General features: G+C 49.4%; 3 protein-coding genes across 3 annotated transcripts; 1 reads left to right on the plus strand and 2 right to left on the minus strand.

The window, feature by feature from the left end:
- Positions 1-5,253: 5,253 nt before the first annotated feature.
- On the minus strand, positions 5,254-7,517 carry HD556DRAFT_1484873 (MFS general substrate transporter; the record flags this gene model as incomplete). The annotated part of the gene is made up of 10 exons (XM_041308696.1): positions 5,254-5,560; positions 5,623-5,755; positions 5,807-5,940; positions 5,994-6,085; positions 6,136-6,249; positions 6,306-6,835; positions 6,887-6,993; positions 7,053-7,186; positions 7,238-7,304; positions 7,359-7,517. 10 exons carry the CDS (start codon positions 7,515-7,517, stop codon positions 5,426-5,428), a joined length of 1,605 nt encoding a protein of 534 aa, XP_041158610.1. The 3' UTR covers positions 5,254-5,425.
- A 3,890-nt stretch (positions 7,518-11,407) lies between these two features.
- HD556DRAFT_627087 (uncharacterized protein) lies at positions 11,408-13,449 on the plus strand. The gene is made up of 5 exons (XM_041311127.1): positions 11,408-11,841; positions 11,898-12,296; positions 12,353-12,493; positions 12,553-12,727; positions 12,786-13,449. The coding sequence occupies exons 1-5, from the start codon at positions 11,725-11,727 to the stop codon at positions 13,076-13,078; spliced, it is 1,125 nt and encodes a 374-aa protein (XP_041158611.1). The 5' UTR covers positions 11,408-11,724; the 3' UTR covers positions 13,079-13,449.
- On the minus strand, positions 13,410-15,943 carry HD556DRAFT_1484879 (cytochrome P450; the record flags this gene model as incomplete). Its single annotated transcript, XM_041308697.1, has 10 exons — positions 13,410-14,084; positions 14,146-14,268; positions 14,320-14,366; positions 14,424-14,458; positions 14,509-14,595; positions 14,649-14,925; positions 14,995-15,229; positions 15,282-15,544; positions 15,605-15,701; positions 15,762-15,943. 10 exons carry the CDS (start codon positions 15,941-15,943, stop codon positions 13,871-13,873), a joined length of 1,560 nt encoding a protein of 519 aa, XP_041158612.1. The 3' UTR covers positions 13,410-13,870.
- Between the last annotated feature and the right edge of the window lie 2,439 nt (positions 15,944-18,382).

The raw sequence follows: 18,382 nt of genomic DNA on the forward strand, positions 1-18,382 counted from the left end.
TTGTCACTACTATCAGGTACACACTACTACTAGTGCCGTGACAACGTCGACCTTGCAGTACGTAGTAAAGGCGTTTATAACGAGCGCGAGAACAACGAGGAGTCTAGAACGAGAAAGATCTCAGTGTCTTGAACGAAACTCTATTACAAACGGTGCGTCTACCTAGAACGAGAAAGCTACAGCTAACGTTAGACGTGTTAACAACTCTAGGTGACTTTTAGAACGTACATCTCAGTGTCTTGAACGAAACTGAGATGCACCTGCGCTACTGGTACTGGTCTTATAGTAAGTGTGTCAGGAACTTGAATATATGAATGAGAGACTGAAAATAATCTAGGATGCGAGCCGATGTCACTCCACCGCTCGGCTATGTCCATTTTGGCTTGAGCTCGTACCTATCACCTCCCGGACATCCTTATCTCGGATCCTTCGGCTTCTCTCGTCTCGGACGTCTCGGCTTCGTAGTCCAACACTCCCCCTCGAGCGCAAGCCACGCTCATCAGCATCCTCAACTTCTGGAGTCGTGGTCGTGGGAGCGCCTTCGTAAAGGCGTCAGCGACGTTGTCCTCGGAGGGGCAGTAGAATAACTTGAAGGTGCCGTTCTTGACGTGTGAGCGGACGAAGTGGTATCGAAGGTCGATGTGCTTGGTGCGTGACTGGAACTTTCCATTGGATGCTAATGCTATCGCAGCTTGATTGTCACAGAACACGGGAATGGGATGTGGGACGGGGTCGTAGAGCTCTTCGATGAGCAACTGAAGGTAAAGTAATTCGCGTATCACACTGGTCAGGGCGATATACTCAGCCTCTGCCGTGGATAGCGCGATCAGTGGTTGCTTACGGGCACTCCATGCCACTGGCCCTCCGTTTAATAGAACGACATACCCGGACATCGAGTGTCGGTGGGGTTGGGACGCCCAGTCTGCATCCACGAAGGCTTCAAGGCCGCCGTCCGTCAAACCGAGTGTCAGCTCGTAGTCTCCCGTTCCCTTGAGGTAATGTAGCGCCCTTTTGGTGGCCTCCCAGTGGGGCCTACCAGGATTGCGCATGAATTGCGACAGCGTCGCGACGGGGAATGCTATATCAGGCCTGGTGCTAGTGGCTGCGTACATCAGCGAGCCAATGGCTCGCTGATACGGCACGTCGCGCATGGCCTGGATCTCCTGCACTGTGGCAGGTCCCTGCTCAACGGACAAGGTAAGTGTTGGCTCCATCGGCGTCTGCGCACTCTTAGCGTCTCCCATGTAGAAGCGTTCGACGATCGTGTTGACATAGGCTTTTTGGGAGAGGGTCAAGGTACGTGCACCACGGTCTCGTGTTACCTTTAGGCCTAACAACCAGCTTAGCTCGCCTAGGTCCGTGATTTCGAAGAATTCGCGGAGGTGGGACTTGAAACGGGTGATGTGGGAGGTGCTGTTGGCGGTGACGGCCATGTCGTCCACGGAAACGGTGATGACGACGTGTTCTCCCGGTGCCCACCTGTAGTACACTGCCTGGTCCACCTTGGACCGGGTGAATCCTATCTTCGCAAAGACTCCCGCTAACTCCTCAGCCCACTCAAAACCGGCCTGCTTCAAACCAGGTAAGCTCCTTCGCAGCCGCAACACCTTTCCTCGCTGACTCTCCGTGAGATAGCCGGGTGGCGCGCGCATGTAAATCTCCTCCTGGATACTGGCATACAGGTACGCACTTTTTATATCGACCTGGTGGATCTCCCAGTCGTTCTGAGCCGCCATTGTCAGCACGGTGCATATGGTGCTCATGTTGGCTGTCGGCGCGAACGTGTCGAAGTAGTCGACGCCGAATTGCTGCCTCTGGCCGTTGGCAACGAGGCGTGCCTGCAGTTTGAGTTTTTCGCCGTCGGGTCCACGTTTCGTGGCCAAAACGAAATGGCAGGGGATGAGGTTAGAGCCACGAGGTAAGTCTACTACTTCCCACGTCCCCAACTTCTCAAGTTGACTAATCTCGTAATCAACAGCTTCTTGCCACTCTACTCCATCCGGTCCGTTTAACGCCTGCTGCAAGGTGGGCTCTGGTTGGGCAACTGCCAAGGCAAGTTGAAGGTGAGTCTCTTCGTCCACTAAATCTACCTCTGACGCTTCCAATAGGTTCTCCATCGCTATGGCCGCTGCATTGCTGCCTTCGTTCAGGCTCGCATAGTAGCCTGGAGGAGGTCTTGCCCTCGTCGTCCTTGGAGGAGTAGATGGCTGAGGTTGCTGCTCGGTAGATGGTTGAGGTTGCTGGGCGGTAGATGGTTGAGGTTGCTGCTGCAAGGTAGTGGTGATGGGCTGGACGCTATGAGGTAAGTTATTATTATTACTGTTGCCGCTGTTATGTTCGTTAACAGCGGTAGGCTCCCCCTCGTCCAGTGCATCCACCAGGATCTCTGCCGGTGCAAAGGTGAGGTTCCTCTCCACCGATACACGGCGCTTCCCCGGCCAGTACACCCTATAACCCTTGCTTTCAGCGTCTACCCCTACGAATATCGCCTCCTCCGCCTTCGGCTCCAACTTCCCTGCATCCAGCACGTGGACGAAGACTTTCGCCCCAAACTCATGGGCGCGCGACAAGTCTGGCTTCGCCTTCCGCACCAGCTCGTATGGCGTCGTGCCAGGGGTGGACCTTGATGGTAAGCGGTTTTTCAACCAAGTCGCGTAGTTGACTGCCTCCGCCCACAGGTACTTCGGGAGATCTCTCCCTATCAGCATTGCCCTAGCGTGCTCGACGAGGGTCCTGTTCAGGCGTTCGGCTACGCCATTCTGCTGAGGTGAGTCGTGGACCGTCAACTGACGTTCAATGCCCTTCTGATGGAGGTATAGGTCAAACTCGGCGCTGAGATACTCTCCCCCTCTGTCCGAGCGGACCTTTCGCAGCCGAACTCCCGGCATCTGATGCGCCAACCAGGCTTCATAGCCCTTAAATGCGGTAAGTGCCTCGCTCTTCAGTTTGAGAAACTGAACTTTGGTCTGTCGGCTGTAGTCATCCGTGAACGTGACGTAGTATAGGCACCCGGCGATGCTCGCCGTTTGGGCAGGGCCCCATAGATCAGTGTGCACAAGTTCGCCGTAGGTAAGTGCGCGGCTTGTGCTCTCCTCTGGGAATGGCTTCCTCGTTGACTTAGCTTGGACGCAGGCTTCACAAAATTCGGCCTTCGACGCCTCATCCAGTTCTAGGCCGGTGACTAGGCCCTTTCTGATCGCATCGGCGGCTGCAGTCTGGGACACGTGTCCCAGTACTTTGTGGGCGCTGCTGACGGTGAGCTTGCCTTTTGCGACGTTGGCATGATGCTGACGTTGTTGTCCTCCTGCGACGCTATACAGGCCTTCAACCTGCGGGATCTCCGCAATGACCTTTCGGTCCGGCCCTTTGGATAAGAGCTTGCACATCCTGCCCTCGAACAGCACGGCTAGACCAGCTGCCGCGATACGGTTCGTGGAAATTAGCGTAAAGGCCATCTTCGGTGCGTACAGTGCATTTTTTAATGTCACCCTTGTACGTTTCTCACCGAGCGGTAGCTCCAGGTGCACATCCCCTCGCCCAATGGCACTCAAACTGGAACCGTCGGCCGTCCGAACGTCTTGGGGAGGGATACTCACGAAGTTCGTGAACTTGGCCCTATCAGGGCAAAAATGGGAGGTCGCGCCCGAATCTACGATGGCGCCTCGCTTTTCGACAGGTACGTTTAGCTCGCCTGCCACGCTTGCCAAGTCTGACGTGACAAAGGCATACTGGTCGTCGTGGGGCTCTGGCTGTGTGGCTGAGTTGGCTGCCTGCTTCGGCGCCTTCTCACCTCTCCTCTTCTGTTGGTTGGGACCTTGTCCCTCCTTCCCACCACCCGGACGCCAACAGTCGGTCTTGTAGTGGCCTTTCCGGTCACAGTTAAAACAGGTGACGTCCGGATTGGCTTTGGCGGCGCCTGCTGACGCTCTACCTTTCCCTTTTGTTTCTCTCGCGGAGAGGGCGGAGCCAGAGGCTCCCTTTTTGGTGGGACGATGTTCGGTGAGTAGGCGATGCTCATACTCTTCGGTCACGATGCTGATTAGCTCGTAGGAGGTGATCGGAGTTTTGGTTATCCTAGCCGCTGCGCTGATGGAGGATAGGAGTGGTCGGTAGGATTCTGGGAGCGAGCCCAAGATGATGGCGTGGAAGTCGTTGTCGACGATACCTGCGCCCATTCCGGCCAAGGACTCGCGGAGCCTCATGAGCTCTGCGAAGTGGGCCTTAACGTCCCCTCCTTCATCACAGCGTGTCTCTTGCAACCGACGCCGTAAGTCAATTTGCACGAGTTCAGTCTTACCCTCGTGAATCTGACAAATCTCGTCCCAGATCTCGGAGGCGTCCCCAAGCTTCTGGACGCGCAGTAGTAGCCGATCGGTGATCGTGCTAAATATCTGCTGCTTCACGAGTGAGTTTTTCTGGTGATACTCGTCGATCTTGTTATCGAGCTCGTCTATTTCAGTCTGCGATGGCGTTGACCCGTCAGGCTTTTTAACGGCCTTGGTTTTCGGATCGACGACGAAAGGAATAGGCTCGCAGACTCGACCATCGGTATATCGCATCAAACCTCGCGCTCCAATAGCCGTTAGTGTTCATTCTTTGTAAGTAATCCAGTTCGAGCCGTCTTCTGCGAGCTTCGGGATATTGAACAGGCTGGAGTTGGTAGCGGGGAGCGTAGATTCCATGATGGTGGCAGGGCTCATAACCTAAAGGCGTTTATAACGAGCGCGAGAACAACGAGGAGTCTAGAACGAGAAAGATCTCAGTGTCTTGAACGAAACTCTATTACAAACGGTGCGTCTACCTAGAACGAGAAAGCTACAGCTAACGTTAGACGTGTTAACAACTCTAGGTGACTTTTAGAACGTACATCTCAGTGTCTTGAACGAAACTGAGATGCACCTGCGCTACTGGTACTGGTCTTATAGTAAGTGTGTCAGGAACTTGAATATATGAATGAGAGACTGAAAATAATCTAGGATGCGAGCCGATGTCACTCCACCGCTCGGCTATGTCCATTTTGGCTTGAGCTCGTACCTATCACCTCCCGGACATCCTTATCTCGGATCCTTCGGCTTCTCTCGTCTCGGACGTCTCGGCTTCGTAGTCCAACACGTAGTACTAGTGTAATGTTCCCTCACACGTACTTAGCATTAGAACGACCACTTGAACTGATTCAGACCAGAGAGCTCTAAAGAAGAAGCCCGCAGAAGAGCAAACGGTCTTGTACACCCGGGGTAGTGTAAACGCCAATGATCCTTTTGCTTTTCCCGCCAGCTCAAATAATTCTACTGCCATGTTTATGTCACAAAGAAATCTTCTATAGACTACAATAGATGCAAACCCGTACATAATTGCCTTTTTACAAGACGAGCCGTGCGGCAGCAATCACTTGTATCATATCAGTTGTAACACGAGATTCATTCACTTAGCATTTTAGCTCACGCTCTTCACCTTCCTTGCGCCACGATTCTCCCTTGCGCAATACCAATATAACCAACAACTCCGTCACAATCAGGATGCCAGCCCACACAGTATACAACCCCCCATCTCCTAAAGTATTCTACAGAGAGAGTAGACTAATGTCAGAATTTGTGAGATACAGCAGATATCAAGAGAACTCACTTGAAGCGGTACAGCAGTGATCACTGAAACAAAAGCCAGAGATCCTCGGAACGAGCTGTTTGTAGCCACTGCTGTACACGAGCGACCAGGGTTGGCATCAACAAGGTATGCCAACAAACTAGTAGACATCCATCTAGAAGTAGATGTCAGAGCAACAATGATAATGAATAAGTGGTGTACCGACGTGGAGGAAAATCCAATCAGAATGAGCATGACGCAAATGACAGCAACATTGACATGCTTTTCACACACCCAAGCATAACCGATAACAGCTGGAGGTAGCCACGGCATCCCCAATAACGAGCCCTCCAAGCGTATCTTTGGAAGATGTCAATCAAGAGCTCCAGTGCGGGAGTATAAAAAGGGGTCACTTCTGCACACCACTTTCCTCCATTCGCTTCCATCATCTTTGCAAGCACCCGGTCAGACCAACGCCCACCAATCACACTCCCAGCGATGCTTCCTTCACAGTAAATTAGTTCTCTGCCACAATCCAAATGACGAAGGTCTCACCTATGCCCAGGCAAAGTAAGACCACGCCAACACTCAACGCATCATAGTCATATGCGTTTGCCAGAGTGCGGGCGCACGTGTATGAAAGGCAAGAGGTAAAACCGAATACGAGTCCTTATCCCGAAATGAAATCACTGACAACGTATACAAAAGAACAACTGTTTACTCACCATTAGCGGTAAGAATTAGAACATTGTTCTTTCGTGACAGAATTCGAAAGTATGGCCGGAAGGGGTCGATGTCCTTTATTGATAGCCTGACATCGTCTAGCCCAAGTGTTGAAGCTACTAATTTATCGTCTGGAACATCCAGCCGTTGGAGTTGCTTCTCGGTGTCCTTGACCGATGTTTGGTCCTTGCTGGACTCATGCGCGGTGATGGTAGACTTGATGGAGCTCTGAACGGGTTCCCTGGAGGTATGAAGTCGTCGTAAAGCGGAGCGATATGTGAGACTTCGTTCACGCCGGTGCGTGTCCTTGAAAAGGATGAGGAAGGACAAGAAGATTATCCCTCCACAGATTAGCAGAAAGTAGAAACTTGCACGCCAGCCGAAGGCTTGTGACAACGATCCGCCAAGTATGGGGCCGAGTGCGGGTCCTACGAGAGGTGCAGCATAGAATATGCCCATCATGGTACCGCGCTCGTGAGGCTCATAGATATCGGCCAGGGTTGCAGCCGAAATAGAAATAACAGCGCAGGAACTTTAGGAGGGGGAGTCAACCATTGATCAAGCTTTTTGGATGGATGCTCACCCTGCAGCTTGGAGTGCTCGCATACCAATCATCATATCGATGGTCTTTGAGAGCGCCAAGGCAGCATTTCCCGTCACGAATATAGCTGAAGCCACCAAATAGACGGGCTGTGATAAACGAGATCCGCGCTCATCAAGCAGATCAAGAAAGGTACACTTAGACCCACCTTACGGCCTTTGATCTCACTTGCGGCGCTCCACAAGAGCGGAAAGTTCCCTTGTATGAGTTGGAACGCCGCTAATGTCCAGCTAATCTGGCTACTTGTGGCATGTAAATCCTCCTCTATCAGAAGGTTCGAGGCTGTGAGACGGTGTTAAAAAAATTACTCGTGAGGAAAGTAATGTGACGAACGATTTTGAATATTAGAGGCTAATGTGGACACCACTGTAGCCAGTGACACGATGCACAAAGTCATCGTCTACAGGTGGTACAGCATCAGGTGGGTCACATAATGCAAGTGTCCTACACACACCTTTCTGGTACGACTCCACTGACGGGGGTCGTCATTGACCGGAACATGTTCTATGTCAATCGTATCATTTGTGCCTGTGGACACCTTGACGTCTGATTTTTGACGTGGCGTCTTGTGTTCAGACCCAGAAGGCGCTTCTGCAACGGTTAGAGTAGCCATGAGTCGCAAATTGAAAAAGACGAAGCAGCAAAATTTTGATTATCTGACTCATAATCTATTGCTTCTTATACAGTCAAAGGGGGAGCTTACAAGGTGATCCTACACTCTGAAAGATATTACGATACCGGTATGTACCGAGTACGTGTACGCACCATTGCGTGATGATAATCCTAGCCTGGCTAGCCAAGCCATCGGAGATTGGTCCGACAGGATTACTGGCGAATCTGTTTTGGATTCCGAAGGATGTATACATTTACTCCATCTGCCATGCTCGAACATCGCCGGCTACACTTTATGTCAGCTTTGTGGCATTGGTCCCAACTTTCAAGCTTCAAATCGAGTCCAACAGGACAAGAATAACCCCTATTCGAAGACCTCAGCACGGTACCCACCTACAATGAACGGATACAGACCACATATAGGAGCGATATAGCCTATCAACGCTTGTCAGGATGGGAAGGCGAAGCCTTCCGGATATAAGGTTATTCGGATAGATTGACTCATCATCTAAACGTATGAGTTCTGTTATCGCTTTAAACCTAGCATGTATCTTGTGATCGTAAAATTGCCATACTTTAAGCATGACTCCGAGGCAGCTGCTACTAGTCACGTAAACATATATCATTTCCGCGGGAAGAGAATGGAGATAAATGATAGTCTGCCAATGCAGTAAAAGATTGTGGGATACTGGAGCATTGGAACAAAGGAAAGTATAAAAAAACATCGAGCACATACCCTGTGCGTCTTTCTTGTGTGTTTCTTCCTCAGATAAAGTTGCGGGCCGGATTTCGTCATATCAAGAAGTTCGACGCTGTTGCATAATCAGCATCTTCTTATCCGCGTTTTCCCGATCTCCGATTGGTGCGAATACTTTAGAATCGAGTTGGTCTGTTTGCGCTTTCAGTTCTTCTGATTAGCCAGACCCACGACTACAATCGCATTATCTGAGACGGAGGCGAGAAGGGTTGCCGCTGATTGGAAGGAATGAAACAGGGATTCTCCTTGTACGGGGATAATGGCACTATCGTTCTGTAGCCACGCTGAGGCGGACATTGCTCGATATGTCGAGACAAAACCCGAAGAGATGCCAGATTAGGCATTAGTCTGAGAACGAACTCGGATGCTGGAGTGGAAATATGTAAGAAACGTATGCGAATGCAATGCCAAGGACTAGCTTGCCTAAGGTTGGTTAGGTGCGATGAATAGAAGGTCCAATACCCGTGTCATGAGGTCTTGAAAAGTCTTGCTAGCCAAGTTCGAAGTCTTGGTATTACTTGCTACTGAATGATATTACTATATCATCGGTAGTGAGATCTAATGCAAAAAGTGATCGGATCATAAAGATATGCAGATGAGAGCGAACGTACTTGAGGCATTGCGCGGGGATATGTAGTACCGATCCTACTGAACAATAAACTGAATTGCGAAGGCAAGTGTGAAATTCCTACGTCGGCCGCAAGGCTTCATGGGCTGAACTTTAAGGAGAGAAACGAGAAGCGAGCACGACATGCGCTGAATCCTGAGGAACAAGAATCTTTCACCGTAACTGAACAGTTTAGATCTTTTCACCATAGGCTTTACAACAACTTCCACTATGAATGAACACGGTCGACTGGGAACGGAGACTAGACTTGCGATTATCGGCTACTCAATGGATGAGCGCTCAAATGCATGTTAATAACGCTCGCCCGAGTCTAAAAGCAAAACAAATTCTCACATTTCTTCCCTAACACGCATACGGGAGACCGGTACGCTGGATATGACCCAGGAAGGTCTTACCGGCACCGCGGCAGTCTGCAGGCTCAGGGTAACTTTTAAATCGACTTAGTGAGGGAATCCTGCCAAGTTTGTTTGGCAAAGCCTTTTTGAGTCCAAACAACAATTTTCAGATTGGTATATTCCGATTTAGTAAATGCTATGAAAAGCAAACCTTCGTTGCGCTCCACAAGAAACCACACATCGTATGATTCCGAGTCCTTGCTAGCACTGATGGCCCTACCTTTAGGCAATATGTCGGTCCATGTACAGATCAACGACAGTCACTGCGAGAACGAGATTTAGCACCGATCAGAATAGTATGTGTTTAGAGCAAATCCCAACTCAAGTACCCGTCATGGGCCGTCAACATAGCTTAGCCTTCTGGTGGTTGTTCGTTCTTTGCTCCATTTCCTGTTTAAATTAACCGTACTTCAAGCTTCAAGTTTTGCCATACACCTTTAAAGACTCTTGAGCCCTCCTGGGCCCTCAGATGTGACAAACCGCTCACGATGTTGGAGCGCAAGAAGACGAAACTGCACATATAAGCTCTCATGCTTCATGGACCTCGAATGTGCTCTGGAGCTGGTTTTGGATACTACAGCTTTCATTCGTTTTGCAAATTGCGCTAGATCATAAGTCCGGTGGAACAAGAACACATTTGATTGGTATGATTGGATACCAGTCGTAACGTAAGTATGCGGACCCTTGATTATCATTTATTATAGCAGTTGAACATCGACGCCCATATTTTTAAGTATGAAAGAAAACTGCCTCGACTTCAACCAATGTTTGTCGTAGCCAACTCACTTCGTGGCGCTCTATGGAAGACCCTAGGTCGCACACTTCCTCGCTTTACTTTCACATCCTCACCAGTGGCTCGCGATATTAAAAGACCTTTGGACGATCCATTCGTCCGTGTGCAGATCAACGACAAAAGTCCTTTGGCGCTGTTGCAAGCGTGAGAAACAGTGACGGACACGACTTTCATACTCCGCTTGGAGACATGTCCTTCGGAGAACGCGGGTAACCTCAGGCTACCTACCCTGTCTATGTTTAAGCTGCGCTCCTGGAGTGCGACACGTCTACTACAAGCCTCGCGGCATGCTGATAGACACTAGGATCCAAAAAGAAAGAAATTGAAGCATTATTATGATCACTCCATCGGTTCGAACTTCGATGTCAACTTCACGTCTCCTCTTACTAACATTCCGCCAAGATACAATTCCGCTACCGCCGAATTCGAGATCCATCCGCTTCCTCTGCCTTCAGAGTACACGACCCCAACTGCCTTCTCGTGGTTCGCCCGCCCCTCCCCATTTCTCCTTACAGGGTGCACACTCGCCCTGCATTATGAGCTTTTGCTTGCCCGCCTGTGCGTTTCCATACTTGGTGTCACTATACAATCAACCTCTGCAGACATGGTTAGCATGATATCCTGTATCCAACTTGTCGCAGAAATACAAATACATGCCCGTGGTTAAACTAGCGTCAGAGGCCAAATGTTGGTTGGTGAGGAAGGCCACGACGGTGAGCTGTCGCTATGACATTCTCGATCCCTGGATTTGGGTAAGGCGAGTTTCTCCAAATTGTTGGTGTAGATCTCGTGGCATTTTCTTCGTCACACCTGTGGTGTCTAAGTCTTGGCCGAGGTAAATTTAGCAAGGGAAGAATGGTCACTGCGTAAATACATGCCCGATATGCGAGTGCTAGATACTTCAGGGCGACTTTCCTTTTGCTGTGTTCGACGGCTACGTTTGCAGGACTGCGCACGCAAATGATGGCCTGATGGCTACCACTGTCCTGGGCCAACATCATTCTCAGCGCACAATTGATGCCTACTGCATGCGGTGTACTTTTTTTAGGCAGACCAATATAACAGTTATTCCATGGTCGTCAAGAGTCCAGCGATTGGTGCCTGACAAGAGGAAACGACTCAGTGCCATTACGAGTCCAAGATGAGCGCTAGCCACGAGTCCAGCGCGCTTCGCGATATACTTAAATATTCTTGAAGTTGAATTCCTTGAAGGGAGTAAGACGCGCGTCAAATCTATCGCATCGTGGATTCCAGAATGTCGTTTACTGGATTTTCTTCTCAAATTCATATCCTTCCCGAGCTATGAAACTTTTTTTCGGGATCAGATCAGGCTCATCGAGGGGGCTGTGCAGCTTTGTCAAGGTCCAATCTCGGCCCGGGTGGTCGGCCAATTAGGCCATTGACACGGGGATTAAAGTGGCTAGCGCTGGCGAGGATGGTGAGATTGAGCAATGAAAGGTTGACCGTCAAGCGAGGGGGTTTGGTTGTTTCTGGACTGCTTGGCTCATCGCAAATGATCGTGAGTGATCAATTCGCATGTAATTCAATTGGACTTCTATCAACAATCCCTTCGATAGTTTGTCTTATCTCTTGTATCCACTCCCATCATCTGTCTTCACTGCGTCCCTTTCCAACATGCCTACCTTGAGCGAAGTCACGGAAATGGCCAGTGCGCTCACTCTGCAAGCTCCCGGCACGGACGCTCCTTTGGACATGCTAGGGGACTGGGGACGCGAAGTCGTGCGATTTCTGGTGAGCTTCATGGTTCTTCAAACCCTTTCCCTCGTCAACTATAGTTCCTTTCCTAGACTTGGCTCAACACCGAGGAACGCAAGGTGTTATTCACGCTCACGGCGGTCTCTCAACTCCACACAACCTTCCAAGAGCAGGTGGATACGCGCCGGCACCACCCTTGGCGATCTTGGGGTCGCCAGTGGCTTCCTCTTACTGCTGAGGCTTGGGAAGCAAAAATGCAAGCTTTAATCGGGAGTCCCGTGATCGGGGATCCTCTCGCTAGCACCCGATTGTCTTTGCCTGCTGTCATCGCTCTCCCTGAGCCTTCTAACAAGGGAAAAGATGGTGACCGCGCTGGCACAGGCGATAGGAAAACTGACGAGAAGCCTGCGCGTCGCACTCGCACTTCTTGGGCTAAACGCCCTCGAGAGGAATCGCTACAAGACGACATAAGGCCTTCGGATGTCCAAACGGTACGTCTCCCCTAGGTTCGCATCTCGTAGTGACTAACGTTAGACTCCATCTATAGCCTTCTTCATTCGCGCACCGTCCTTCCAATCGGCCCAGACTCCCATCCTCCGTCAAGAAACCACTCCGGCGCATGCTACCATCCAAACCCCGCTCTTTCAACGAGCTAATGCAAGATAACAACCTGCAAGACCCTCACGCAGTGAGATTCTTGTTTCTGTTGAACCTCTTTCATGCTAAGCTCCTTTCCGGCCACCATAGGTGGTGCTTGAATGCAAGAGATGCACAAAAAAATCCTCGGCGATGAGGCCCTGCCTCACCGTACTTCGTCTGTATTCGCAGACTGACGAGTACGAACTATCAAATACCTGCATGCGCTGCATTGTAGACCATCAGAAGTGCGAGTGGCCTGCTGGTGCTATTTCTAAGAACGCAGGTATGTTTCTCATGGTTTAATGGAACCACAACTTGTTGACTTTGATATACATTCGCAGAACATCGTATGGACGTCTCTGCAAAATACTTCTCACCTACCGAGGACCAGTCAACAGCTCCAAAGTCGCTGGGGCCAACGTTCACTCAGTCTGATGCCTGTGCTCCACACGTAGTTATCAATCTGCCGCACAAGAACACGGTGAAGGCCACTTCTTCTACTCAGCCTGCACCCGGCCCTTCCTCGGCTAGTGCTACAGCAGAGGAAGTGAAACATACTTCCGACATCATCCAGCTGCCTACGCCGAAACGTTCTATTTCGCCTATTTCAACTTGGATAATGGAACTGATGTAACGGAATTCGTAAACGACCTCATGGCATCAAGTTGCCAGAAGAATCGTGACTGCAGTCGTGTGCGAAACCCTAATGTCCACGAGAGCAGAATCTATGCCTTCCCTGTTCGACCTACGGCATTTTAACCCTATCGTCACTGGCACGGAACTCTCGATTACCTCAGGCTTGCGATCTTTACTTTATCGACATGTTCCCTAGCTACAGGCTTGTCGTCTCGTGCAGTAGATGTCGAGCGCCTTCTGCTTGTAGTCAGGGCATGTGTTCAGGACATCTATAGCATCCGACGCGAAGCTTCCAGTATAATTCTGGGTTCGACCGATGCAATTCAACTACGCCCTCAAGTGTTCTGCAAGGCGAGAAGGACCTGGCTCTGGCTGTGACTGACTAGCAATTCGTTTCAATACGTTTTCTTCATGAATCTAGGATCTATATTCACTTCGTCTGCTTTCGGAGTACATGACCTCGGACACTTTCTCACATTTCGCTTACTTCCCGCTTTTCAGAAGCGGTCTAGGACAAAGTCTCGTGAAATCCCCCATGCCTGCCTACCACTGTACTCGTAACCTTCATACGATTTTGAGCCAAGTACAGATGACCTCAAGCCCTTACGGCCTGCATATATTGTCCCACAACTTTATCAGGTGTTGATGAGTCCGTTGTGATGAGTTTTCCCGGGTGCCTTTCTTCCTCTGCTGATTGAACTCAAACAAATGACATGCTCGTCTTGCTGTCTACATACATATGCTGTGCCAGCTCTCCTATATCTTTCCGGCGGATATAAGCTTCTTTAATCTATACATCGTCGGTCATAAGCTCTTTCAGTTTCGCAACTTCGATCCGGGGAATGACATCGATTTCAAATGGCATTGCGTGGGCAATAACAGCATCCAAGAAAGCATGCGTGTTGATCGGGGCGTCAGGTCGTTGAACGATGCGGAAAGACCACAAGAGAAGTGCGAGGCTGATGTACAACGAGTGGTTTGCGAGGTGCAGACCGGGACACACACTTTTGATGATAAGTGAACTTCAATGATCAATGTCAAAAAAACGATGTCGGCACGGCTTACCGTCTACCAAAGCCGTAGGTGATGAACTTGACGCTGTCTTTGAGGCGGCCTTCTGAGTCAATCCAGCGCTGGGGATCGAACGTTTCAGGATCTGGGAAGGCAATAGGATCGCGAGAAATAGCCCTGAAAACATGCACTTAATGAAGCGATGTATATCGAGAAGTGACACCTTACCATTGGCACCCATAGACTATTGCACCCTCAGGAATGCAGTATCCTTGCTGATCTCACACAGATTAGAATGAGAATGTAAGTTACGATGAATCTAAGATACTCACCCAAAAAATATCCTTTGTTGCACGGTGTGGAAATCCTGAGGCACATGTCAGCATCATGCAGGAGCGTGCTCAATTTGAAACTGACCTATGCGGATGACAGGTCTCCATCTCAAACTTTCCAACAAGAACGCGTGCAATTGGGGGAGGGAGTTTGAGTCTTCAAATGTTGGCGCTACCACGAGAAATTAGTCGAGAAATCAAATACTTCGTACCCTTTAGCAATACCTCTGTCTGACCCGATGACCATATTAAGCTCCTCGTGCACCTTTGCCTGGGCCGCTGGGTAACATGCTGCAGCCATAATAGCAACGGTCATTGCAACAGCGGTCTGAACTACAAATAAGTACCTTCGCGGAGGTAAATCAGTTGCATGGCTTGCCGTATCAGATCCCGCCCCAAAGAGTGATCCGGCAAGATATGCCATTTCATCTGTGGAAAGTTGATATTCATTGGCGTGCTCCAATAGTGTCTTGGTAAAAGAGGGGCCGGCTGTGTTTTGATCCTAAGTATAACAAGATATAAATGAATACGTTTATCAAAATGGAAAGCCACTTGCAATTTCACTCTCGACGCGCTGTAGTTGATGCTTGTATAGCTCTAGCTCCTCATGATGCCACTTAGCAAGTTGTTTTCCGTAACCAGGCCAGTAGCGCAAAAGAGGTACACGATCGACGAGATAAGCTCCTGGGCGCATCACGACCTGAAAATGCTTCATGACTCTGTGGATACGGACAACTTCAGGATCGGTGTTGGCAGTGGGCACAGACTTCCCATAAGTCACCCGAAGAATGACTGATGCTGCAAACCTTGAGGTACATATCTATGAAAGGATCGCAAAAAGTCATGGTGATGACGGACCGCTGTGCGTGCTTCTGGGGGTTCTTTGGATCATTCAGCATATCCAATACGAAAATCATCGCATTCTCGCGTTGCATATCTTGGTATGTCTCTGCCACCTTCGATTGTAAATGGGTATGTACTGCTTTTCGGAGGCGCCGGAAACGATCTCCGGAACGAGCCATGAGAATCCGCATTCCCTTTGAGAGCATCTCACCCACAGCAATGGACCCAGGTCGATCAACCAGTGATCCACCCTCTTTCTCCATGATGTCCGTGGCTGCCTGGTAAAGCGGTCGATGTGGGTCATTATCAGAGGAAGCTTATGCTGTGAAATGGGTTACCTCAACGCTGCCAATGACAACTATCACTTGGTTACCTTGTCGCAACGACACGATCGGGCCATACTCCCGGACCAAGTCGGTCAGCGCGTGGGCAATGCTGAGTGGACGATCTTCATCAGCTTCTAATATCGTGGATTTGAACATCATCAAAGCTCACTTCACAGTAGGTAAAGCATTGCTCCAGAACCAACGGGCGGGAGGTCCAGGCGGAAGTGGAATGCTGTTCTTTCCGGAGGCTAATGAGGACTTCTGGTATAACTTGGCAAAGACCACCACGATTGCGACGATACTAGCGGTATATGATATATTGACACTCATGATGGAGTTTTCTGGGATCATGGTGTTGAGTGGGCTAGAAAAATATTTGAGTGAAAAAAAATAGCACTACTTATCTTATTCGACGCGGGAGCATAAGCCGAGATTAAGGTCGCTCTGACTAGGAAGGGAAGCCGGACTCCGCAATGCAGATTACGGTAGAGAAGCATCACTAGTCGCATTACTTTCCAACAGTGCCACTGTTATTCGGTATAGACGAATGTAGTTCGGAATCACCTCTTGCTAGTGAGAATGTCAAGCTGGGGGTGAGTTCTTGAAACATGGGCCATGGCAGAGTCGAATCGCTGATCACTCTCCAACACGATGCCACGGTTATTTGGTAAGGACGCCGAATATTTGTGATTCGGAATTACCTCTTATCCGAGTCAGTGAGAAGGTTCTGCGTGGACCATAGCAATGTTACTATCGACCCAACTTTACTTGGAACAAGGATGATAACGTTGGCTCAATTCAAGCTTTGTTCCGTCCACATAGTAACTTAAAGTTTTTTGATTACATAATATTTATGAACCAATTAAAATCGCTTATTATTCAGGCTGACACGCCAAATAATAAGAGTCCGCGACAGATACTGCAAAGTGGGGATAATTTAATACAACGTCTATGTTTCAAATTTCAGGTGTAAGCGCTTCCTAAGGCAGTGGCTAGGCCTGTCAATGTCATTGAACAAATAACATACAACAAAATACATCGGCACTTCCTAAATCAGCTACTACCGTTGTTCTGCGTTCGTGACATCCATCGCATTAATGCTCAAGTTTTATCTTTTTTAATGGGCAAGAATCCCTGCACAGGAACCTTTTATTCACTTGGCATGGCGTCTACCATATGCTCGGTATGCGTAATGGAAAGCAGGCGCCCACAGGGTCAACTTGAAGGTGTGAAACTCTCCAGCCGATGTGGCTGCGTGCTAGGTTCAAAATCGTTACACGAACATCATGATGTTACACAGCTCACAGATAAGTATTCACTTGGCAATTATTCCCTTGACGTGACGTACATTTTCAAAACTTTTGTTATTCAATACTGAACTTCCTTCAGGCATGAGTTTTCTTGCCCCATGGGCAAGAAGAAGTACTATTGGTCGGGTCTTGGGCTCTTCTCGCAAGCCATGCATGTCTTAGTCTGTTGAGGACCATTCTATGAAAGGCGGAACATTTGTGCAAGAGCTCCGAGGCGGTCCGCAAGGACGTCTCTGTGAAACTGCTCCCAGTGTGCACCGCGAGGAGTGTGAAGGTACCAGGGACTAACACACGACGTGATGTCCGCTGCCAAAGGAAACCGCCTGTCCCTAACTTCGTGCACAAGTTCCTAAGGAAGGGAACCGAGGTGCCACCTGAAGTGTGACTGTCAGCGCTGATCAATGTATTTTCAAGGGACCCCCGGTCTTGTTTCGCCTCCGAATTTTTGCACATGTTGTAAAGCATGTGCGCTATTTTTCTTCTAAATCGAGTGTTTCCTGTGTCAGGTACCATTGAAACGACGGTCTTAGTTAGTCTTAGGTGCGTCGAGGCTATTACGTATATTAATAGCCAAGGTACGCATTCCGACTATTCGATTGATTTTCTCGGTCACTTATTTCTTTTAAATGAACGGATAGTGTCTCAGCCGAGCTCTCATATATCACACCAGGATCTCAGCTGACAGTTAATCTCCGACGCCACTGGTATTTTTTCAGGTGGAAGACATCGATGAGCCAACTTGAAGATTATATGTAAGTACTCGAGTTAGTCACGTGTTTACTGAACTTTGAAATCCGGCATGTCTCGCGAGCGGTGCGTATCGGTGCAAACCCACGATTCTCTCGCAAATACGAAGTGATTGCTGTCTCACCAGCATTCATTAATCTTCCAATAAGCCTACCGCTATACCTAAAACATGAGGCACCAGGCACTAAAACAGCCTCTTTGATCCTGGATGTGTTCATGAAGAAAGGGACTGCGTACGACATCACTTTATACTGTCATGAGGGTGCCTTCGACGTGTCTGAACACACCACCGGTCTATAGCTGCAACTCCCGACAACCCTGGGGCTTGCAGCAGCAGTCTCACGGCCCACGCTGGGGTATAAAACCCCATGTTTCAATATGCAGAGTAAAGCAACACATCGAGCTCAAATTCTCTACTCAAATCATCCTCACTATCATGTCACAAGAAATCAATCCCGATGCCGAGTTGTGCCAATATTCTGAGGACATGACTGCGTACACGCTAGAGCAGCTTATCCAATGGCGTGCTGCGCTAGAACGCAAGGCCAAGGAACAAGAGGAGAAGGAGCGAGCCGGTGGGTGTGATAAACTCAATTCTATGACAAAACTGACAAAGGTCGAACATGCAGCGAAGGCATCACAAAGCAATAATACAAAGTCGCGATCCTAACATGCCTCAATCTACGGCAGGTGCGTCCGCCGCCATCCATTTACCTACGTCGACCTAACGCCC

This window comes from Suillus plorans, assembly GCF_016647745.1.
Source record: "Suillus plorans strain S12 chromosome Unknown HD556scaffold_40, whole genome shotgun sequence".
In the NCBI taxonomy this organism is placed as follows: domain Eukaryota; kingdom Fungi; phylum Basidiomycota; class Agaricomycetes; order Boletales; family Suillaceae; genus Suillus; species Suillus plorans.

Coding starts and splice junctions, on each gene's coding strand:
- HD556DRAFT_627087 (XM_041311127.1), top strand. CDS start 11,725: ATGCCTACCTTGAGCGAAGTCACGGAAATGGCCAGTGCGCTCACTCTG. Junction 11,842..11,897: donor GCGAAGTCGTGCGATTTCTG/GTGAGCTTCATG, acceptor TTCCTTTCCTAG/ACTTGGCTCAACACCGAGGA. Junction 12,494..12,552: donor ACCTGCAAGACCCTCACGCA/GTGAGATTCTTG, acceptor CGGCCACCATAG/GTGGTGCTTGAATGCAAGAG.